This window comes from Simochromis diagramma, unplaced genomic scaffold (genome assembly GCF_900408965.1).
Source record: "Simochromis diagramma unplaced genomic scaffold, fSimDia1.1 OVJJ01000646.1, whole genome shotgun sequence".
Taxonomy (NCBI): Eukaryota; Metazoa; Chordata; class Actinopteri; order Cichliformes; family Cichlidae; genus Simochromis; species Simochromis diagramma.
Window position 1 is genome coordinate 3,486,952 of NW_024387279.1, and position 21,426 is coordinate 3,508,377.

General features: G+C 42.0%; 2 protein-coding genes across 3 annotated transcripts; both read left to right on the forward strand.

Annotated features, from left to right (window-relative positions):
* Nucleotides 1-30: 30 nt before the first annotated feature.
* mybl2b (v-myb avian myeloblastosis viral oncogene homolog-like 2b) lies at nucleotides 31-7,313 on the forward strand. The gene is made up of 15 exons (XM_040003109.1): nucleotides 31-330; nucleotides 765-861; nucleotides 991-1,062; nucleotides 1,146-1,238; nucleotides 1,339-1,559; nucleotides 2,101-2,233; nucleotides 2,328-2,387; nucleotides 2,490-2,690; nucleotides 2,863-3,135; nucleotides 3,211-3,350; nucleotides 4,297-4,393; nucleotides 4,482-4,589; nucleotides 5,976-6,080; nucleotides 6,166-6,297; nucleotides 6,398-7,313. The coding sequence occupies exons 1-15, from the start codon at nucleotides 311-313 to the stop codon at nucleotides 6,524-6,526; spliced, it is 1,881 nt and encodes a 626-aa protein (XP_039859043.1). The 5' UTR covers nucleotides 31-310; the 3' UTR covers nucleotides 6,527-7,313.
* A 1,123-nt stretch (nucleotides 7,314-8,436) lies between these two features.
* rpn2 (ribophorin II) lies at nucleotides 8,437-20,053 on the forward strand. 2 transcript variants are annotated; one of them, XM_040003107.1, is made up of 18 exons: nucleotides 8,437-8,531; nucleotides 8,870-9,060; nucleotides 9,161-9,256; nucleotides 9,375-9,550; nucleotides 9,656-9,731; nucleotides 10,219-10,353; nucleotides 10,440-10,616; nucleotides 10,717-10,835; nucleotides 11,071-11,176; nucleotides 15,031-15,122; nucleotides 15,242-15,356; nucleotides 15,574-15,768; nucleotides 15,848-15,934; nucleotides 16,025-16,120; nucleotides 16,591-16,666; nucleotides 18,165-18,294; nucleotides 18,859-18,958; nucleotides 19,453-20,053. In XM_040003107.1, exons 1-17 carry the CDS (start codon nucleotides 8,519-8,521, stop codon nucleotides 18,908-18,910), a joined length of 1,932 nt encoding a protein of 643 aa, XP_039859041.1. In that variant the 5' UTR covers nucleotides 8,437-8,518; the 3' UTR covers nucleotides 18,911-18,958; nucleotides 19,453-20,053. The 2 variants fall into 2 exon arrangements, with proteins under 2 accessions (XP_039859041.1, XP_039859042.1); XM_040003108.1 differs by lacking the exon at nucleotides 18,859-18,958.
* The last annotated feature ends 1,373 nt before the right edge of the window (nucleotides 20,054-21,426 follow it).

Here is a 21,426-nt window from a genome sequence, read left to right on the forward strand (position 1 = left end):
ACAAACCGGAAGCGTTCTTTGTGGCTAAGCGCAGCTCCAATGCGCAGCTACGTCACTATCCGGTTCCTACGACAGAGAAGAGCGCGAGATAGAAATCCAAGAGCGCGGACAACTCTGGCGCTCCGCACCAGCTGGTTGTATAGGCTGTAACATTAGAAAAGTGCCGAGCCTCCATCACCAACACTGGCTACAGCATAGAGACATTAATCACGGGTATTACGACGACATAATACCGAGTACGTATGTACATGACGTGCAACGGCCGCCGGAGAAATCGCTTTCCGACCGTAAACAACAGAAATAGAGGGAAATGTCCCGGTGGCCGCGCGGGTAAGATGTTAATATTTATTACCTAAATTAGCTGTGCTTATTTTATTTTTTTAACACGGGGGATAATGTGAGTATTTAACTTCTTCTGTTTAATACAGTCAGTTGGAAACTGCAGTCTTTACTGTTTGACCTAACCCTGCTATGCTTGGGAGCTCGCTTGTGTCTATGCCGCCCTTTTTCCGGACACGGAAAACAGGCTTAGGGTTAAACTTGAGGCCAAACACGGTTTCTCTTAGATCTCACTAGATAAATAAATCACTGCTCAACACAGACATAATTGGTAAACAGTATGTTATTTCTGCGAGCTGTTGTCCGCGCAGTTGCTAGAAAAATAAGAACGATAATCTAGCTGTCTTCCGGACATCACCAGGGCCGGTCAGTAGTGAGTTGTCTGTCAGCTATGTTCGTCCACATCACAGTTGTTTGTCTCTCAGTGAGGATGGAGAGGAGGCCATGCATCAGGACACTGATTCTGATGTGGCAGAGCAGAGGGATGGAGGGAAAGTGAAGGTGAAATGGACTCAAGAGGAGGTATTTGTTTATTTTTTAATATATATAATGTAAACCAAACCTTAATTTAAACATTGAAGTAAACCGACTATTTAGATGGCTTTAGAGGACAGGGATCATAAAAATGCTCATTTTTGGGTGTGTATACAGGATGAGAAGCTTAAAACGCTGGTTCAGAAACTGGGACCAAATGACTGGAAAACCATAGCCAGCTACATACCTGTGAGTCTGAACATCTTTTCTGTAAGAATGTATGTCAACAGAAATCTTTTTCAGTATTTTGAGTTTGCTTTTTTGTTTTTTAGAATCATACTGAACATCAGTGTCAGCACCGCTGGTTTAAAGTCTTGGACCCAGAATTAGTGAAAGGCCCCTGGACTAAAGAGGAAGATGAGAAGGTAGGTAGTTTAGAGGTGTTAACGGAGTAAATATGTTGTGAATAAAAGCATGCTGGTCATCTTCTTTTTTTTTTTTAACTTTTCTTTTTTTGTCCTCTAGGTTATAGAGCTTGTCAATCTTTATGGCAACAAACAGTGGGCACTGGTAGCCAAGCACCTGAAAGGCAGACTGGGGAAGCAGTGCAGAGAGCGCTGGCACAACCACCTCAATCCCAGCGTCAAGAAGTCTTCATGGACAGCTGAGGAGGACCTCATCATCTATAAGGCTCACTGCCTGCTTGGCAATCGCTGGGCTGAGATCGCAAAACTGCTCCCTGGAAGGCAAGTAGCTACTCTGCCAGAAACAGAATTTGGCTGATATGAGCTTTTACATGCAAACTCCTGATCTTTTCTGAATTGAATTCTTAAATTTTTAACTTAGAAAAGTTTGATACTTTGCTGTGCTTGTCAGATACTTTGTAACAACTGATGAACAATTTAATCAGCTGCCTATCTGGTGGGTCACTTGTCCTGCAATGGACTGCATGGACTCTTACACCACAGTCTTAAACTTAAACAGTAGTCCTTGTTCTGTTCTCAGCCACAAGGGACTTGTTCCAGCTAGACTGAGCCTGTAGGTCACAGCAGATCTTCGCAGCAGAATATTGTCTACTGTTGTTTGTTGGAATCCTTTCATCCACAGGATGTGAGACACACTTAAGAGGTAGTGTATTACATTGTTGGATGCGTCAGGAGAAGGGCCAGGGCTAGGTTGTTGGCAATAAGTCAACTTTCAAAACAAGTGTGAGGATTACTTTGTGTTGCCAAATAAAGTCAGTATGTGGGGAAACACTGCAATTCATGTCCTGATATATACTGACAGGACGGACAATGCAGTGAAGAATCACTGGAATTCGACGATCAAACGAAAGTTAGAGATGGGCTTCTACTCCGGGGAGGTCTTCAGGCCCAATGAGCTGGAGGAGCTGTGGGCTCGTGTTAACAAGGATGGTCAGGTGGGCTGTGTTTCCATGATGTCCTCCTCTATGATACAAGATACAAAAGATATGTATGGTGAGATACAGAAATTGGATTCTTCTCATTACACAGGTGCCCAGTTGCTCTCAAGACAGTTCAGACAAGGACTCTGAGCAGAAGATCCCTCCTTCAGTAAGTGACTGTTCGCATTCATTAAAGAAAATAACACAGTTATCTTAAGTATCAGAAACTAGTCTATGCTAGTGTTGTTATAGAATCTCCTTTTTCCAATAGCTGCAAGAAATGTCAGCTAAAGCTGGCACCAGCAAAGCTGGGCCGTCAAAGTCTGTTTCCTCTCCAAGCAACAGTCTGAGTCCCAAGAGTGAGGTGGACAGCACAGGCGCGCTGAACAGCACCAGCTGGGTGGTGGACAGCTCCGGATTTCTGTCTCCCACTGGCCCAGCTCTGAAGGAAGTGTTAGACATGGTGGATGGGGTGAATATCTACAATACTACGGGGTTATTTAAAAAAAAAAAAAACCTGTCCTGGTTTTATATTGTCTATAATGTATTCTCTATACAGTTTGTCCTGCATCTGTTCAGTCTTGGCTATTTCACAGTCGTGGTTGCATGCTGACCTAACAAATAAATGTCTCTTCTCCACTAAGGATCTTGATGGCTGGTGCAACCTCGCAGCCTTTGACCTCCCCGAGGACAGTCCCAGCCCAGAGCGACATCAGTTTCGTCTGGAAGGCAGCGCCCTGCAGGAACTAAGCAAAGGCAGCAAAGGAGAACTCATCCCCATCTCTCCTGGGGGCGTCACACCCCCCTCCATACTGAGCCACCGGAGCCGAAGGTGCATCGCTTTGTCTCCCGACGCCAACAAGTCCATGACTCCTAAGAGCACCCCTGTCAAAATCTTGCCCTTTTCTCCATCTCAAGTAAGTCCCTTGTTCAGTGGTACTCGCAGTCATGTCCTATTAATGCACTCTACTGACAAATGTGTGTTTTTGCAGTTTCTCAACATGTGGACTAAGCAGGACACTCATGACTTAGAGTCGCCTCTCACGTCCACACCCGTGTGCAGCCAGAAAGCCATAGTTACCACTCCACTGCAGCGAGACAAGACGCCTCTCACTCAAAAGGAAAACTCAGTGTAAGAGTCCTCTAATAGGTGGAGGCATCTGATGGCTTCGTTTTTCATGGGTTCATCTAAAAACAGACAAATTTCTGAAGATCTGATGCCATCAAAGCATCTCCACCAACTTATAATAATGATTCTTGCACATTTTAATCTCATGTAATGTTCTTAGAATTATTAGAGTGTGTTTTTCTACAAGTATAAAGGGTTGTGGATTGAATATGTCAGATTCAATGGATTAACATTTATTACTAGTATTTTTTTACATCAATTCAGTTTATTCATTTATTATATAGAACCAAATCACAACAAAAGTCACCTAAGGCACTTTATATTGTAAGGTAAAGACACTACAACAATAGAGAGAAAACCCCAACAATCAGGCGACCCCCCCCATGAGCAAGCACTTGGCAGCAGTGGGAAGGAAAAACTCCCTTTTAACAGGAAGAAGCCTCAGGCAGAGGTTTGGAAACAGGACAAAAGAGACACTGTGAAAGAGAGTGAGAGATTAATAATAACTAATCATTAATTGTAAAGTGGTGTAAAAATCAGATATCGGTTCGATGCTGATTCAAGTTTGGAGAGATTAGATATTGGTGACGATGGGCTAATCGAGTCCTATGTTCAGTGTTTAATGCAGCACTTGCACTAACATAACATCTCGCCAGCACCTGGATTACTGTAACTATTCAGCCTGCTTGTGTCTTATCTGCTCAAAGCCACACGTATTAGTGAGGCGGTACATCCACCAGTGAGGGTGATCATAAGTGACGTAACACTGAAATGAGTGGATAACAATTGGAAGTAGGATTTTTATTTTTGTCATTAACATAGTTTAAGCAGGGCCTGATGTTAATCTGAACAATGACTTCTAGCGTCTTTCTCACAGTAAGAGTTATACGTTGTTAATCTAACACAGTGTATATGAACTTCTCTGTGTTCTCCTTTTTGTTTTCTCTAGTTTTGTTACACCCAACCACAAGTCTGAGCTGTGTACCCCACGAACTCCAACACCGTTTAAAAATGCCATGGAGAAGTACGGGCCTCTGCAGCCTCTGGTGAGCATCAGCATGTGCTGTCTGGGAAAACATGCTAGCTCTCGTCTTTCTCCTGTGCTCTTAACAGCCTTTTCTGCTCTTTTGTCAGCCTCAGACTCCCAACCTCGAGGACGACATAAATGAGGTCATCTTGAGAGATGCGGGGATCGACTTAATGATGCGCTTAACTCCACCCGAACAGAGGCGAAAAACTGTGGTAACTAAAAGCCGATTTTAATACATCGCACAGATTTTTAGTCATTTCAGTCAGAGGCTGGTGTCAGACTCACTTTCTGCCCAACATTTGATTCCAAGTAGGCCAGACTGGTAGATTTACTAACCTAATACACCTGCATATTGTTTCCCTTTCTTTTAGTATAAAGAAATATAATACCCCATCCATTAATATGAGGCTGAGATGTATTATAAAAATAAACACAATTTTGAGTTTGTCCACTTTAGGAAGATGCTACTACAGTAAATTAAAGAAAGTCGTCATCATCATGGCTCATTAGGCTTACACTGGAAAAAAATAAATAAAATAACATCATAAAATTATATAAAAAAAATTCTGGCTAGCAGCTCAATATCTAGAATTTAATTTAAAAATCATTAGTGTTCTCTTAATTCACAAAAACTGTCTCTTTTTTTCATCCCCGTGGACCCGCTATACTAATATAGTAGTAGTGCGGGTGCTCTGACATCTTGATACTCCTGATCATAACATCCATAGTATACATATTGTGCACTAAATATCTAAAACCTGGAGTGAAACTGATCCTAGGAAAACTACTAAAAGTCTCACTAGCAGTTGTAAGTAGATGTAAGTTGCTAAAATCATCAAACTTTACAGTTCAGTTACATGTGCTGTCATGCTCTGTCAGTGATAGCAGTGTGTTTCTGCTCACATGCATCAGGTCCCTTCACTTTTGTACACTTATACTGTGGGCAGTATAACACAGTGCTAATCCTACACTGAATATTCGAGTTCAAGACACAAATGCCAAAAACACTAATACCTGGGGCAGGGAAAGGATCTACTGCTGTTTATGACATATCCTTCCCCTACTAGCTGAATAGTCTTAGGTGGTCTTCTTTCCACTATATAGGCTGCACAGTTTTGCACTCTTTTTGTTCTGCTATGTTCCACATAATTTAAAGAAAAAATCATTCTGAGTGCAACATGTATGAGTATAATACACCTAGAGCCGTAGCTGCAAACTGACAAATGTTAGTATGGAGGAATTCTGTTTAAAAGGGTTTTTGTAATGGTGCATGCAGGGGATGCTATTTTATTCTGTTAATGACCTTCAGCTACACAAACACTGAGCCTTTTGTAACTTGTAAAGTTTTGGAACATAGCACCTCCTTTCTTCACACTCAGGAGTTCCCACCTCGGGGCTGTCAATCACAGTTGTCACACACAGAAAGCAGCCTTGTTCAGTCGCTTTACCCAAAGCAGGCTCTTACTGCCACCACTCTGTGAGAATGCTTTGAGCTAAGAGCTGCTGACAGCTCATTGCTACCCTCCTTCCATTCTTCACTCAGATATTTTTAACAGACCTTGTTTCTCTTTGCCGATTTGATCGTCTTTTATTGCCAGCATCGCCCTCCTATGAAGAAAGTGCGTAAGTCATTGGCGCTGGATGTAATGGACTGCCAGGTGATGCCTACATCCAAACGTAAATCAGCCAAACACAACATCAAGGTAAAGTGTGTGGGAACGCTTTATTAGCCTGCGTGTGGTTTAGTCATATCCTAATTCTTGATATTTGGTCCTTTTTTGGCCACAGGAAGAACCGATGTTGATTTCTGTCAGCTCTTCACCACTTAGCAGCAAGCGGCACGAAAACATTTTGGATCAGGGCTTCCTTTTGGGACCAAGTGACAGTGCCATATTTCCCAGCACAGTCCCCCCAGTTCCAGTATGTTCCACCTTTTTGCTCTTTTGAGAGGAGTTATAAGTGTAATCAGAGTGTGAAGTCATTTACATCTGTTTATGGGTTTTTTTTTTTTCCTCCACAGATGTCAAAGGAATGGGAAATGGTTGTTTGCGGACAAACTAAAGACCAGTTAATAATGACAGAAAAAGCCCGGCGCTACCTTCGCTCACTAAAATCCCACGCTCCTAGCCGGGCTCTGATCCTGTCCTGAGATGGCTCGTGTTTTTATGCCAAAATGTTACTTATCCAGAACTTACAGTTGCTATTTTCCCATTTCTCCTGAGGGCCTGGTGTACTTTGTGGCGGAGAAAGAGTCACGTATTGTAAGGTTAGCGCCATGTTTGAACAACACGTTAGCGATCAGGTTATTGACAGTGTTAGGCCTGTCTGAAAGAGAATGTTGCTTTTAGATGTAGAGTCAGGCTGCCAGGCATGTTTAATTCCATAGTTGTTATTTCAGTGTTTGAAAAGAACGAATGAATGTTGAGGGGGAAGAAGAAGAATGTGTAAATGAAAAATCAAGGCTGTATAGTTTTGCCATCACTGGGAAAAAAAAGGTTTTACGTGTGATTAAACAGTTTTTTTAACATTGTGTTTTGTACAAAGGTTGCCCCTCCATAACCATGTTCTGTGTTATAGAGGATTTACAGGTTGAACAGTAATGCATGAAGGGAACACTTATTGTAGGATCTATTTAGCATGTATAGATTCGTTTTATGATGCATTTCGGTACACACAAATTATAGCTTCCCACACATTGGAGAGAAATTGACACTAATCATATCTCTAAAGATGAGGAGCTACCCATCAAGATGCGTACATCTCAAGTTTTAATCTGTAATAGTCATTTATGTGAGACGTAGTGAAGGTGTAAAAGTGTTCCAACTGTTGGTGTGAAGGGGATTATAAATAATGTGACACTGTAAATAGAGTTGACTGTTTGCTCTGTCATACAAGAATGTTGCAGAATTGAATAAAATACTGATATGTTCAATACACTTGCTGTTTGATTATGCTGCTGCAACTTTGTGATGCAGTCCTGACAAATTAAGGTGTCTAAAGTAGGCTTTGTTTTAGTTGGAATGTGCTGAAAGTGTGGTCTAATAATTGGAGCCTGTCTTAGTTTATGCAACATTTTGTTCAATTATGTTTATATGGCACCAGTTCACAACATTTGAATCGGGTCACATTATATTACAAGGCAAAGACCCAACAATCAGGAAGCCTCAGCAGGTTAAAGGTTAGAGGTTAAAGTTCTTTCCTAGCTTGAGTTGGAGTTGTCCAGGTAACTTAAATTAAGATATTAACTTTCAGAATTTTCCAATCACATTTTGTTTAATCCATTTTCTTAATGCAAGATCTAAATTTCTGAGTACACAGGAATGTGAAAAAACAATTTCCTAAAGCTCTATATAATCCTGTGAAAAATTCAAAAACAAACTGTTTCCATTGAAAGTATCAGTGTAAGTGGAGTACACTTAATGTACTCACCATCAGCACAAGAAACCACCTTGATAAAAACAGGTTTTGGCAGTTGACTCACGTGGTGTACTTTAGGGTGACCATATTTTGATTTCCACATAAGAGGACACTTGGCCCGGTCATGAAGAACTTTAATAATACCGTTTGCTTCAAGAAAACTTTAACATTATTAAACGACGAAAACTTCTCTATGCGGTTAATGAATGGTGAAATAAAAAAAGTCATATAGGCTTTTACAAGTCAAGTGCAAAAAAGAGCACAGTTGGTCACATTAGTGTACTTTTAAAATTAGTTGTAAAATGCTTACAATTTAAATGCGGTTTTTATAAATTAAAAACAAAAACTAAACAAGTCCGATTTGCAAATACTACTTTACAGTGATATCGGTAGCTGTATAGGTACAAAAATCTAGAAATTTCCTGAAAGCATCCAGAATCCTGTTGCAGTATGGCGACGGCACAGCTGATATTTGCGAACATGATCTACAGTTTGCATTCGATGTCACAGAATGTAAATATAGACCATTATTTTATTTACAGTGCGTCTTACACGTATACAAAGTATTTATATATTAAAATAATAATAATAAAAATGATAATTTTAGTGGGCATTTATTTTTAAATGCAACGTGTACAGCCGGATATCCCCCTACTGACAGGTCGCGCTCTGAGACACCGGAAGTAATCGTCGCTTTTGGTGACGCTGCATTAGACCTCAAGACATGGACCGGTCTAGTGAGTAGATTCCTTTACAAAACGCCGAATTGAATGTCATTTATGTGCATCTTTGGTTTTATTCATGTCGTGTAAGCTATTGTTGAAATGCAGGTTTTAGCGTTGGTGGAAAAATACCGCTCTGTGCTCGCAGTGTGCCGTTTCCTACTGACGTTAGCTTGCTGGCTCGTAGCTAGACCTGCACGAGCGAGCGTTACATGAATGAATGAATTGTATGTTGAGAAGCTATTATAAAAATGTATTATTCTGTTTATTATATATTTAATTTTGTGTTTATGAATTCACCTTTCGAGCAGCAGCCGGCGTCAGATTACTTAGTCCATGCTGTGTGTCCGCAGGGCTGTTCGGGTTGTTCCTTCTCAGCCTGGCTCTTTCCGGAGCTCAGGCGCTCACACCGTCACATTACCTCTCCCTGTCTGATGTGGCCCGACTGCAGAACCTCCTGAGCCAGCAGTTCACTGACCTGGAGTCCGCATACTACTCAGTTGTAGGTCTGACCAAGCTGGGAGCGACAGTTCCCGATCACGAAGTGAGAAAAACAGCCCTTCATTATTTGCATATGTAATATATGGACTCTAGACTCCCATCGGTCTTCACTATGTGGCTGTTTTGCGTTTGTTTGTTTTTAGGATGTGTGCCAGTTTGTGAAATCTCAGCTTGATTCCACTAGTGTTGATTCACTCTTCTTTGCTGCTGAGATCAGTCGTGCCATTTCAGGATGTGAGGTATAAAAATATTTCATGGTGTCTCTCTGTCTGTTATCTCTTCTTTCTGTTAGAGATAAGTGTAACAGAAATGCATGAATTACATTTGTGTGCATTGTTTTTGTTTTTAACTCTTTAGATCCCTGTATCCAACGAAACCCGCGACCTCCTCCTGGCTGCAGTCAGTGAAGATTCGACCATGACTCAGATTCATCGGGCTGTGACTGCTCTCAGCTCTCTTGGGCTTCCTCTTGCTTCCCAGGAAGTTGTAGGTTCCTTGACAGCCCGGATCAACAAAGAGGATAATGTTATGGCGTAAGTGTTAGATGCTTTTCAGTTGTCATTACCAAAAAAATACAATAAAAATAAAGAGAGTCTATGCATCTTATTTTACAATAAATGGGTGTTCTCTTTGGACAGCATCACCATGGCTCTGCAAACAGCATCCCAGCTTTCCCAGCAGGCAGAGCTCGGAGGAATACTGGAAGAAATTGAGGTGAACTTTAAAACTACCACCAGATGGTGCTGTCTCACTATTTTTTGATTTATAGCAAGAAATCCTATATCTTCAAAACGGGCCCTATTGTATTTACTTATGGTTTTATATTTTTATTCTTTGACCCTTGAAGGATTGCTTTGCATGATGTAAAGCTGCAAATGATCCACATTTGTGTTGCACTAGGCCTTGGGACAGCCTCTTTGTTCAAATGAGGCATTTTAGCGTCCTTCTGGTTGGCTTCTTTTTACAGTCACAAGGTGTGAACAACAGATGAGCTGAGCAAGTCAGTGATATCCTCTCTCAGTGACAGTAAGGAGTCAGGAGTAAAAAAAACCTCTGAAGTCTGAACTTTTGACTCCGAGGTGTTACTTGTACATATGCTGACCATGGCTTTGTTTAATAAGAGTATCTATCACTGCAACAATATGCACGACAGAAATTAAGGTAAATTCTAACTCCCCTTCTGATGGCTTTTCCCTTCCAGGATCTGACAGCTCGCTTGGATGACCTCGGTGGCCTCTACCTCCAGTTTGAAGAGGGACTCGAAGCAACCGCCATGTTTGTGACCGCTGCTTATTCCCTGTCAGATCACATGGACATGGAGCCTCCTATCAAAGAGGTCTGATATCTGTTTGTGAGGTGCTGTACCAGCTGAAGTTATATCGATTTGGCTTGGTATTGATGGCAAATGTTCTCTTCACACAGGATCAGGTCATCCAGCTGGTGAATTCTATCTTCAGCAAGAAATCCTGGGACTCTCTGGCTGAGGCTTTCAGCGTGGCAAGCGCCGCCGCCGCTCTGTCCGGCAACCGCTTCCACGTACCGGTAGTCGTCACTGCCCAGGGCCCAGCTACTGTTTCCCACAGCCAGCCAACCCTGCAGGTACACATGATGGATCGTGTTCTATCTACAGCCCTCAGTGTGTTTTTTTTAATCACCTCACAGTCACATCACCCTGTCTCTCTCTCTTTCTGATTCACAGCTCCTTGTCACTGATGTCATGTCTCAACCACTAGACTCAGCCAACGTGGTGGTGGAATCTGCATACGCTGTGGCCTCGAAGGCTGCCATTCTCAACCAAGCACCATTCACAATTAATGAGTATGTATAAGAATCCAGATGTATGTTAGCTGTACAGTCGTCTCTCAGGTTCCCCAGAAGTTGAGATTTATCCCCAACGACAGGGTAAACTCCAGTATTAAAGCAGACAGTTGTCATTGGCTGTAGATTGTGTTTCTAATCCTCTTTACACAATATCCCAACGTACTTTCATTTTACAGTAAATTGTGACTGCAACCCCAGCTGTTATACCGAGTTCTTATTTTCTCCTTTTCAGCGGCGTCTTTGAACTAAACTTCATGTCCAGCCAGCCAGCCAGCGGATATTACCAGTTCACCATTGCAGTGACCGGGGACAGCCGGCTGGTTGCCAATCATGTCGAGGTACGTTTTTTTTTTCTTGCTGCATTTAGCTGGAATTGGCATGCATAATAATAGTCATTGTTATTTTTCCAATCAGTGGTTCTTTATTTAGGTTTACAGTGACTCCTTTTCCCTTTTGTCAGGGGTATATGTAAAATAAATCATTGTAATAACACACAATCAGAACAATAAGAAAAGTAGTCTTAGCCCCCCCTTAACTAATATGAAATATTTGCCTGAGGCCTGTAGTCTGCACCTACGGTCACTTTTAATTGCTGCTGGTTTGAAGCAAATATGTGACTTGTTAGTGTTTGCAGAGCAAAGCAACAAGCAAATATGAAAAAGTCAAAAAAAATTTTTTTCATTTTTTCTTTAACTAAAAAGCCTAAAATACACACGGCTCTCTGTTGGTCACATGTTATGTTACGTTAGGGCAGTGGTTCCCAAACTTTATTTTGCTGGGCCCCCCTTTGTTTTACAAGAAAAATGTTCGCGCCCTGCGCGCGCACAAACACATCCTCCAACCACACACACCCATATTTTGCTCCATTGCGGTTTATTTCACACCTCAAACATTTAGTAAACAATTAAGCAAATACAAGTAATCTGCAATAAATTACAGGTAATAATAAAATAAACTACTAACTCTTGTACGGTACGTCCACACCTACACGGGTATTTTTGAAAACGCAGCTGTTTCTATGTGCTTGGGCCTTTCGTCCGCACCTAAACGGCGTTTCAAATCACCGAAAACTGAGATTTTTTTAAAACTCCTTTTTTGCGTTTACGTGTGGACGAGGAATACAGAGTTCGTAACACAACGTCAAAGGGATGTGCTTTGTTTCACGTCACGCTGTGCGCCACGTTATTGTTTACGTGAGATGAATTGCAGAATGGCAGATAGTCAGATTAACAGTATTTTGTCTCTATCTTCAGGTTTTACACGCTTACATACACACACGCAGTTACTGTCCCTCCATTTACAAAGGCAGAGGCGTCACGGTGTGATTATTTTACGTGTAGTTGTTTTTTCCCTGTGTAATAATATTCAACATTACTATCAATACATTTTTCAAAAAATGCCTCTCTGTGCGAAATGGGTTTAAAAACAAACAGCTGTGGGATCCTGTTTGTCCGTGATTTGAACAGCCCAGCGCTGCTCCCGACGCAGGGAAAACCAATCCTGCAGGGAGACCTACCTCAGCACTTGTGCAGGTGAAGCCAAAGGTCAGACATGCTTCACCATATTTTCTAGTCTTTGGCTTAGAATGAAGTTGGTTTGGAAACATATTCAGCGATGCTTCATCTCCTGCTTTTCGTTTGTGTGGGCGCCCCGTGCTAGCAGTGTCCAAGCCTCCCCCCCCTTTTCATACCGCGCCCCCCCTGCAATGGCTCTGCGCCCCCACTTTGGGAAGGTCTGCGTTAGGGCATGTCACGTCTCTTTCTTCATCCTCATCTTTATATGTAGCCACAAACATCCTCCCAGCTGTTATACTGTTATTCTACCTTGAAAGATGACATTACCCAGAATACCATTCTGTAAGTATGAAAGATTTGGAAAGTGTTCATATTTCAAACGCTGTTACGTGCTTTGATTTCAGGAAGCTGTTGATTATTAAAGCAAAACTTATGTGAATAGGTGGAGATGTTTGGCCATAATGTACATCTACCATGTTTGGGAAAAACCAAACATGGCACATCAGCACAAACTCTTCTTCTTTCTGGCAGTAAAGTTTGGAATGGCTGAAAGAGAAAAGAATCAACATGTCGTAAAGGTCCAGTCAAAGTCTAGAACTCAACCTGATCAATATGCTGTTGATCTTAAGAGAGCTGTGCTTAAATGAATGCCTTAATCAAATATAGTCAAATCTCAATGAGCTGACGCAGTTTTGTAAAGAAGGGTGGGGTCAAAATTCCTCTACAACGACGTGAGAGACGGATAAAGTCGTACACAAAACAGTGACGGTGCTGCTAAAGGTGGTTCTGCAAGCTGTTGAATGTTGGGGTGTGCTTAGTTTTGAACAGCGCTGCATAGACTGCATAGAAAACTTTCCTTTTAATGAATATACTACAAGTGTAGCTTGAGCTTCAACTTCTTAAACTGTGTCCACACAAAATGATTCCCTTTGAAGCTGACAGCTCATCGCTTGCACACGTTCCAGGCTCCAGTTGCCTAGGTAACCCTTTAATGCATTTACTACTAGGTCATATCTCAATCGACAGTATCCTGCACTCGCATTGGTACTCGCTTTCCGCCAACTTTGCATCCCAGTGATTATTTTACTCGATCACTTTCTGTGGGCTCTGGTCGCTACGTTGCTTCCTGTGTGGATGCAGCTCTAACTCCTGTAAAATCCACAATAGGCATTTTGGTTTATTGAGTGCTGTTTGACTTATTATTGACTTAATATTCATATAATTAAAGAAATTACTACATGTATGCTGATACATCTGGTGTACTGCCCATCCCACTAACCAGCAGGCTGTTTGTATTAATGACAAAGGGCCTGCTGTTGGGCTTGTGGAAACGGTGGTCCTCTACAGCTTCAGCTACAGCTTTCTTTCACTGCTGATGTTCAGTTATGGCAGAAATCAGAATAGTTTTGGTCAGTAATGAGTTTGCAATTATTAACACAAGTGCTCTACAATCTTTATGTATTTCCTAACTTAAAAACATGTTTGTTTTTTTTCAGCAGATTGAACTTTAGCTACAATCTAACTGAAAAACAAATAAATAAAACTTGATCAGGGAGATGTGGTTATACAGATGATCTTGTTTTCTACATAGTTAAAAACAAAAATTAGAAGAACATATTTGTGCAGCTCTTGTTCATTCATATTGAGACATGACAAAGCTGGAGGGTGGGGTATAACAGGATACTGTGCAGTATGTGGGAACAATGGTGCACGTCATCAGACAGTCTCTCCATGGAGACTGTCAGGATATTTCACCTGGTTGTTCGCAGGAGAAGTGCCGTAAAATGCTCTGTGTCCAATGGAAAAGGGAACACGAGAGAGAGAGAAGTACAAAATCAGGCTGCTTTCTTGGCTCCTCGCAGCTGGCCAGTCACGACATGAAGTGGATGTGAACCCAGTTACAGAAATCGTTGGACAGACCACTCTAACGTGGTGCTGGTGTGTGTGTGTGTGTGTGTGTGAAGTACCTGCTGCACCAGTTTAAAATTTGTGTTCATTCAAGTCCAGCAGCTTAAAGAAGGAAAGCAGAAGAAGGAAAGGAGAAGGAAAAACAGGGATCCATCATTTCTTAAATGAATAAAGAAATAATTATGTTTATAAGGTTCTCATCAGCAAATATTTTATTTGCCATGTACTTTGTGGAAAAAAAATAGTAAAATCATATGTCAGTCCAGCAAACCTCTGATCCGAGGGATGATGGCACCGTCTTGAAGTTGGCACTTGTAGTTCTCATTCTGCTCTTTGGCAGTCTCGGTGTAGTCACGTATGGACCAGCTCTCCATCTGCTACACATTTTGGTTGGAGTGGCCCTCCGGGGCTGCTGATGCAAGCTTTGGTCCAGCTACTGTGGAGTTGGATTCTGCGATCCTCTCTGGGGAAGCAGCTGAATGCTGTTGAGTTTTTCCACAGTAGCATATTAAACCATATTAAGGAGACATTTGAGCAGTGATTAAACTTTGAAAACAAGAGTAAAGGGATTGTCCACTCCTTTTAGATCAATCACAGATTTGTAGAATGTGATTTGCATCCAGGATAATCTGTTCAGGCTTTAATATACCCGGGCTGCCTGCCCGTGTGCAGGCTGTGTGGGGAACCACTGAATTCTCATTGCATTGTTTGTGCACACACTTTGACTACTGTAGTCATGACTCTGCTTTGTACTCTGTCTCCACCTGTAGCTTAAAGTGAAGGTGTCCACAGAGGTGGCTGTGACCAACATGGACCTCTCTGTGGTGGATAAGGACCAGAGCATCGGCACAAAGACCACCAGGTTGGAAATCAAATTTAAAAAGTGGTGCCAGCTTTTGTTGATCCACCGTAAGAGGAAAGTAAAATACTAAATGATTTTCATCTGTTTTTGTCTTTTCTTTTTGGTAAATACACATGCAGGGTGGACTATCCTTCCAAAGCTAAGAGCTCCTTCACAGCAGACAGCCACCAGAACTTTGCCATGTCCTTCCAGCTGGTTGACGTTAACACTGGAGTGGAGCTCACACCTCACCAGGTGTGTAATCAGAGTGTGACAGGAACACACGTCTACAGCAAACTGCTGACAGAACACTTGTTTCTGACTTCGTCTGCTTTTATAGTCTCGTTTGTGACCATACGGCCCTCATAGTGAACGTCTAGTCAAACGCAAGAAGACACACACTGGTTATGGCAGGAGGGTGAGCTCAAACCCTCACTTGATGTCAAAAACCTGTTTCTTGTCCATGTTGCAGACCTTTGTACGGCTGCACAATCAGAAAACTGGCCAGGAGGTCGTGTTTGTGGCCGAACCCGACAGCAAGAACCTGTACAAGTTTGAGTTGGACACAGCCGAGCGGAAATCGGAATTCGACTCCATCTCTGGCACCTATTCTCTCTACCTCATCGTTGGAGACGCCACTTTAGAGAATCCCATCCTGTGGAACGTGGTGAGTGTCTGAGGCCTGTTGGCGATAGCGAGTCCTCGCTGACGTAAACACTGCTCACCCACTTTTAATCTTTTGAAAGGCCGACGTCATTCTGAAGTTCGTGGATGAGGAGGCCCCGGCAACAATTCAACCTAAGACTCTTTATGTACCCAAACCAGAGATTCAGGTACTAGTTATGCTCTCTTAACATCTCATTTACTGGCTGATGATAGAATGAAACCAGCTTGATTTTAACAATCTCCTCATGTTTGTGCAGCATCTGTTCAGGGAACCTGAGAAGAAGCCCTCCACAGTGGTTTCCAACACCTTCACTGCACTCATCCTGTCTCCCTTCCTGCTGCTGCTCATTCTGGTAATAATAATAATATGTTTGTACAAAATGTTTCCTTTTTTCTTTTTTTTTTCCCACTCTCCATCTAGCTGTGGTTTCGTATACGTATGGAAGTAATTTGCTATTTAAAGAGACACACCTACAAACAAACCTATTTCATTATCAGTCCAAGCTTTCCCTGATAACTCGTCCGCCTGTGCCATTGCTCTGTGCAGTGATCTTTTTTCCCCTGTTGAAAAGCTCTTCAGTACGAAGCCTTCACAGACAGTGAATGAGACTCTAGTCCACTATGACTATAATACTTGTTTTAATTTGAAATCACAAAAGCTATAGTGTATTTTTCCCCTGGCATTTTCAGTGATGAATAATAGTCATTGTTGCCGTGGATCAGTTCATTGTGCGTTAGGTGGTAAACAATTTTTTTGGCTCTTTTGTCCTCTTGCAGAGGACGAAAAATCACATTGTGTTTTATTCCCCTCTCTCCTCTGTAGTGGGTCAAGCTCGGCGCCAACATCTCCAGCTTCAGCTTCTCTCCGAGCACCATCCTGTTCCATCTGGGACACGCAGGTTAGTCCCCGTGTTTGAAATGAAATCTTTGCCACAGACTCGACTTTTTTTCCCAGCTTCTCTGCCTGCTGTTTGCCCGCTGTTGTTCTACACGATGAGCGACTTGCTGTAAGAACAGCTGACATTATGCAGAATGATTATTCTAAGTATGCATTATTCATGAAATTCCCCAAACACCTCTGTGACATTAAGTCAGTTTTCCATGTGCGGAATTTAGCAGCCAAAAGAAGCAAAAATTTAAACCCAGAAAAGCACGACAACAGGAAATGCAAATTTCTGCTCATTTCCATCATCACTATTGTTGTGCAAATTGCTCTCCAAAGTAAACATCTGGTGGGGCTACATCTCCCATGAAGTGTCAAAACCACTGAAATCGAGGGCACTTCATGATGACACAAAAGTGCGACAGGCAATTGTGACAGGAAAACAATGCAGAATTCCAGCAGACTTAGCTCTGTGCGTTTTTATCACCACAGAGTTCAGTGTTCTCGTCACGCCACACAGATCCGATGCTTCACCTGCCACAGTGCTCTCTTTAAAGGGAGGTTTGTGTTTTAGGCATAAAACATTTCCTTCGAAGTGCCGTGTCTCCCGATGTCTCTGTGCACACGTGGCAAAACTTTCATGGCTCTGTAACAGTTTAATGTAATTTTTAACGCAACTTAAAACATTTTCGTGGAACATTTGTGCTTTCTTAGCGGCCGCTTCCCGCTTCCCAGAATATAAAGGGAAAAATGTGTGTTCCCCAACCAGTTAGCAAATGTTGGCTGGTTACTGCTGGGTGAAACCAGTTGCAGAGGGTAGTGTTTTTAGAACCAGAATGGGATAGGAAACCTATCTCATGTTAGTGACTGGCAGCAACCTGCCACAACTACTTGCTAACTGGGTCGGGTTCAGTTTTTCTTAGACCAGCGGCTCCCTGGGGATCACTAAACAGTCACTAGGCTGAGGGACTCTTAGAAGTTTAAATATTTAAATATTGGACTCATTTAGTGTGACCCGTAACAAGTGACTGAGCCCATAAACTCATCAGCAACGTGTTTGCAGATGTCAGGACAGAGCGTGGTTTCTGTAAGCTGAGTAGGAGGAGCCATTAGGAAGAAGGCACTTGTTAAATGCTAGTTGAGTTGGCATATTAATTAAACAGCTAATGTGATCCATGATACTAACACATGTAGGCTATAGTGTAAGTTTTAGAGTGAATGATGTGACAGCACAATGGCTACTACAGCGCAACAGGATGGTGGCTGCAGTTCTGTTAATGGCTGTGGCTGGCTGTCCAAACCACAGGACCACTGTAATACTTCCAGTAAAAATATTAAAGGTTTTATTCTATAATTATTTCCTTTTGTTACCATGAAGATATATGTCAAATTCAAAGGACTATGGCTCAGTATATCACAGCATTGGAGCATTCTATATGTTGTGAAGGAGTGGAGATGGGGAACGTGGCTGGGTGGTCATTAATGTTCAAATCTATTTGGCTGTTTCATTTCAGCCATGCTGGGCCTGATGTACGTCTACTGGACCCACCTGAACATGTTCCAGACTCTGAAGTACCTGGCAATCATCGGCGGTGTAACTTTCCTTGCCGGAAACCGCATGCTGGCCCAGAAAGCAGTGAAGAGGTACGCCTGCCAAATGCGACTGGCACAAATGGCTCCTAGAGAGTCCTTAATGGTAGAGAGAAAGCCTAGCCCTTTTCCAGATAACAAGGACTTCAGTGCTGTGAGGCCTCTAGGTAGTTCTTATCTCCAAACTTGAGGGAAAGTGCCTATTCTATATTCGTAGCTGTTCAGTGGGCCTGCAGAGGCTAATTTCGATATCAGGCTCTCTGCCAGTAGAAGAGCTTGTGCATACTTGGACAAGGAGAGAAGAACAGCAGCAAGATCTAAAGGAGTGAAAGCAGTGATGATATCAGGGGCAATTTCTTCACCGTGATTATGTAGAGCTCTTTGAGGGCCAGAGTGAGCAAATTGTCTCTGACTCGAGAGCTCGCTTTGTAATTGTCCGCCTTTACCTCTTGATCTCACAACAGCCCATTTAACAACGTAGAAGATTTCAATTAACGATTTCACCAATGTCATTCTCCAACTGAGGACTTTGTCCCTTCTTCCAGGCTAGTTTTTGTCTCGTGAAGCTCTCTTTTCTTTTCTTTAACCCTTCTATCCACACCTCGCTGTGTCTTACAGGATTGCTGCAGAGCAAAGTAGTAGATTGGCAAAGTATAGAAGCCTTCGATAAAGCCTCCCCCATTTGTAACAAATGAGTCGGTTCTGCTTCCAGGCTGAAGTAAGGGCATCCTCACAGACTGCATCCACTGCGCATTTCCATAATGTCTCGCAGCGTGCATGGCTGTGTGGTGCTCATTCTAACTCCGAGTGTTCACATGTACTTGCTGCCACCCCCCCCACCCCCCCTCTGGTTTGCCTCTTCACTCATCCACCACGATCACTGCAACCATAGCCATGCAGCCACTTGGACAGTCCCTCCATTGTGTTGTCTAACACTCGTGGTTCTGGTTGTACCATTACATTTGAGAGATGTGTTTTGTGTCCATGTCCGTGCATCGTCCACGACTTGAGAGATTTTGGTCATGATGGTTGCTCTGTGTTTTTGCCTACTTACACTGTGTTTTTGTGGTAGGGTGCACATCAGAATGCATGATCCATGATTTGTCAGTGATCAGGTGCTCAGTGAGAACCCAGAGAGGTTCTCATTCATTCATTCATTCATTCATTGGCATGTCTGTAATAACTAATGCTTGTTTTTGTATCTCTCCACAGAAATCAGAAAAAATAGGGGCAAGAAAAAAAGAAGATGATTGTTTTGTTGTTTCCATCAAAACCTTGTTTTGTTTTTTGTTTGTTTTGTTTTGGGTTTTTTTAAGAGAAAATGGGACGAAAAGTTGAAAACTTCAAAGCATGCAGTTTGTCTGTGTTGCCAAATGGAAGAAATTGAAATATCACCACGTCTCTGGGAGTCTGGAATAACACTCAGTGCAGAGGACTGTGGAGCTACTGATCATTGCACTTCATCTTCCTGAGAGATTTGTTTTCTTATTGCGAGCTGTTTTTGTTTTTTTGTTTGTTTGTTTTGTTTTTTTTAAACCTGGGTTTGTCCCGCCCCCCTCCTTATTTTATTTTATTTTTTTTGGTACATTCCTCTTTTTTGTCCCTCAGCTCACCTCGTAACATTTTTCAACTGTTAATGAACCATATTGGCAGTAATACTGACACATGGAACATTTCTGTGGCTGTTTCCTATTTGATACAGAGTCGATGTCTCTGAGAAAGTCTGTTAATAAGTAAAAAAAAAAGAGGGCAATTTGAGGATGTTTTTGTAAAGAAGAACAGGAAATAAAGGTGCTGGGGAGGTCAAGTCTCACGTGTTGTTTTCTTTTTCTTATTATAGAGAAGAATATGAGCTCAGTGGGTTTTTTGTGTATGTCAAATTGATTATATATTTATCTCTTATATATTTTATTTTTTTGTCATCACAGTAGGGGAGAAAGAAATGATATTTGCTTGGGTAAAAACATTCTTCTTTTTCCAGCTACAGCTAAACACATTAGATAAATGATAAATGTACTTGCACTGCCATAGTGCTTTCTTAATCAAAGTCACACTGCTGCTTTTAAAAGCTACACCTTTAGTGATCCCACACACTCCACTGAATGCATCAGAGGCCATTCAGGGTTCAGTATCTCACCTAAGGACTCTAAGGTGCTTGAACTGGAATAGCCAGAGATTGAACTACTAACCCTCTGATTGGTAGATGACCTGCTCTATCTCCTGAGCCACAGCAGCCTCGAATTTATTGCAGGTCTGAGTGGAGGGCGGCTACATGTACTGAATGCAAATGAGCAGATTGTGGGAATAAAAATAAAAAGCATAGCATAGGAAAAAAGTGGAGAGTTCGCTATTTTGTAGTGCAGTCAGAATATAACATATTACTATAGCTTATATAAGATAAAAGATGAATACTTTTATCTCCAAAAGTTAGGAATTTATTGTGAAAAATGCTTCGTCTGATAAAAATATATCACAGAATAAAATTATTAGTATTTTAAAAAATTCTCTAAGCAAGGAGCTGAAAGAAAACGAAACCAGCAGTGTGGCACTAAACAAAGTATTTTATAGTTATCTGAAAACTGCTTTACATCTGTATTTACAAATGGATGCCAGCATTAAGTGAAGTAACTGTCATCATTTTGTGATGTTTCCAGTAAGTCTTGTAATCATTGATGCAGAGAAAATGACCTGAGGGAGATTTATTGTCCTTTATGTAGAAGGCATCAGTGTGTTCACAAAGAGCCAAACATGTTTGGCCCTTCTCCTGCACACAGTGGAGCAGGCTGGAGGAAGCATTAGGAACAGAGAGCAACTTTTAGCCTAAACATTAAGAATCACTCATAGAAATCACATCAAAAGCTCGTCACTTGGACTCACGTGGGTTGTGGATAACACCCTGATTAATTCAAAGTCAGATCAAATGACAGGTTGCGAAGATTATTAATCCATAGAACCGATTCATGGATGATTCAAATGTCGGGTACTGGTGTTTGTGCATTATGGATCAATGGCAGAGCTTAATGAGAGTTCTAAATGGAGCAGAGCTGTTATTAAGACAATGTTAGAAGCAGCACCTGTGCTGCCACGAGTCCAGCCGCCTGCTGGGGTTTGTTCCTCAGTTGTGCAGACAGTACCGTGATTACACTCCCCGCTATTGTACACACATGTGTGTCCCTTAAAGGGATA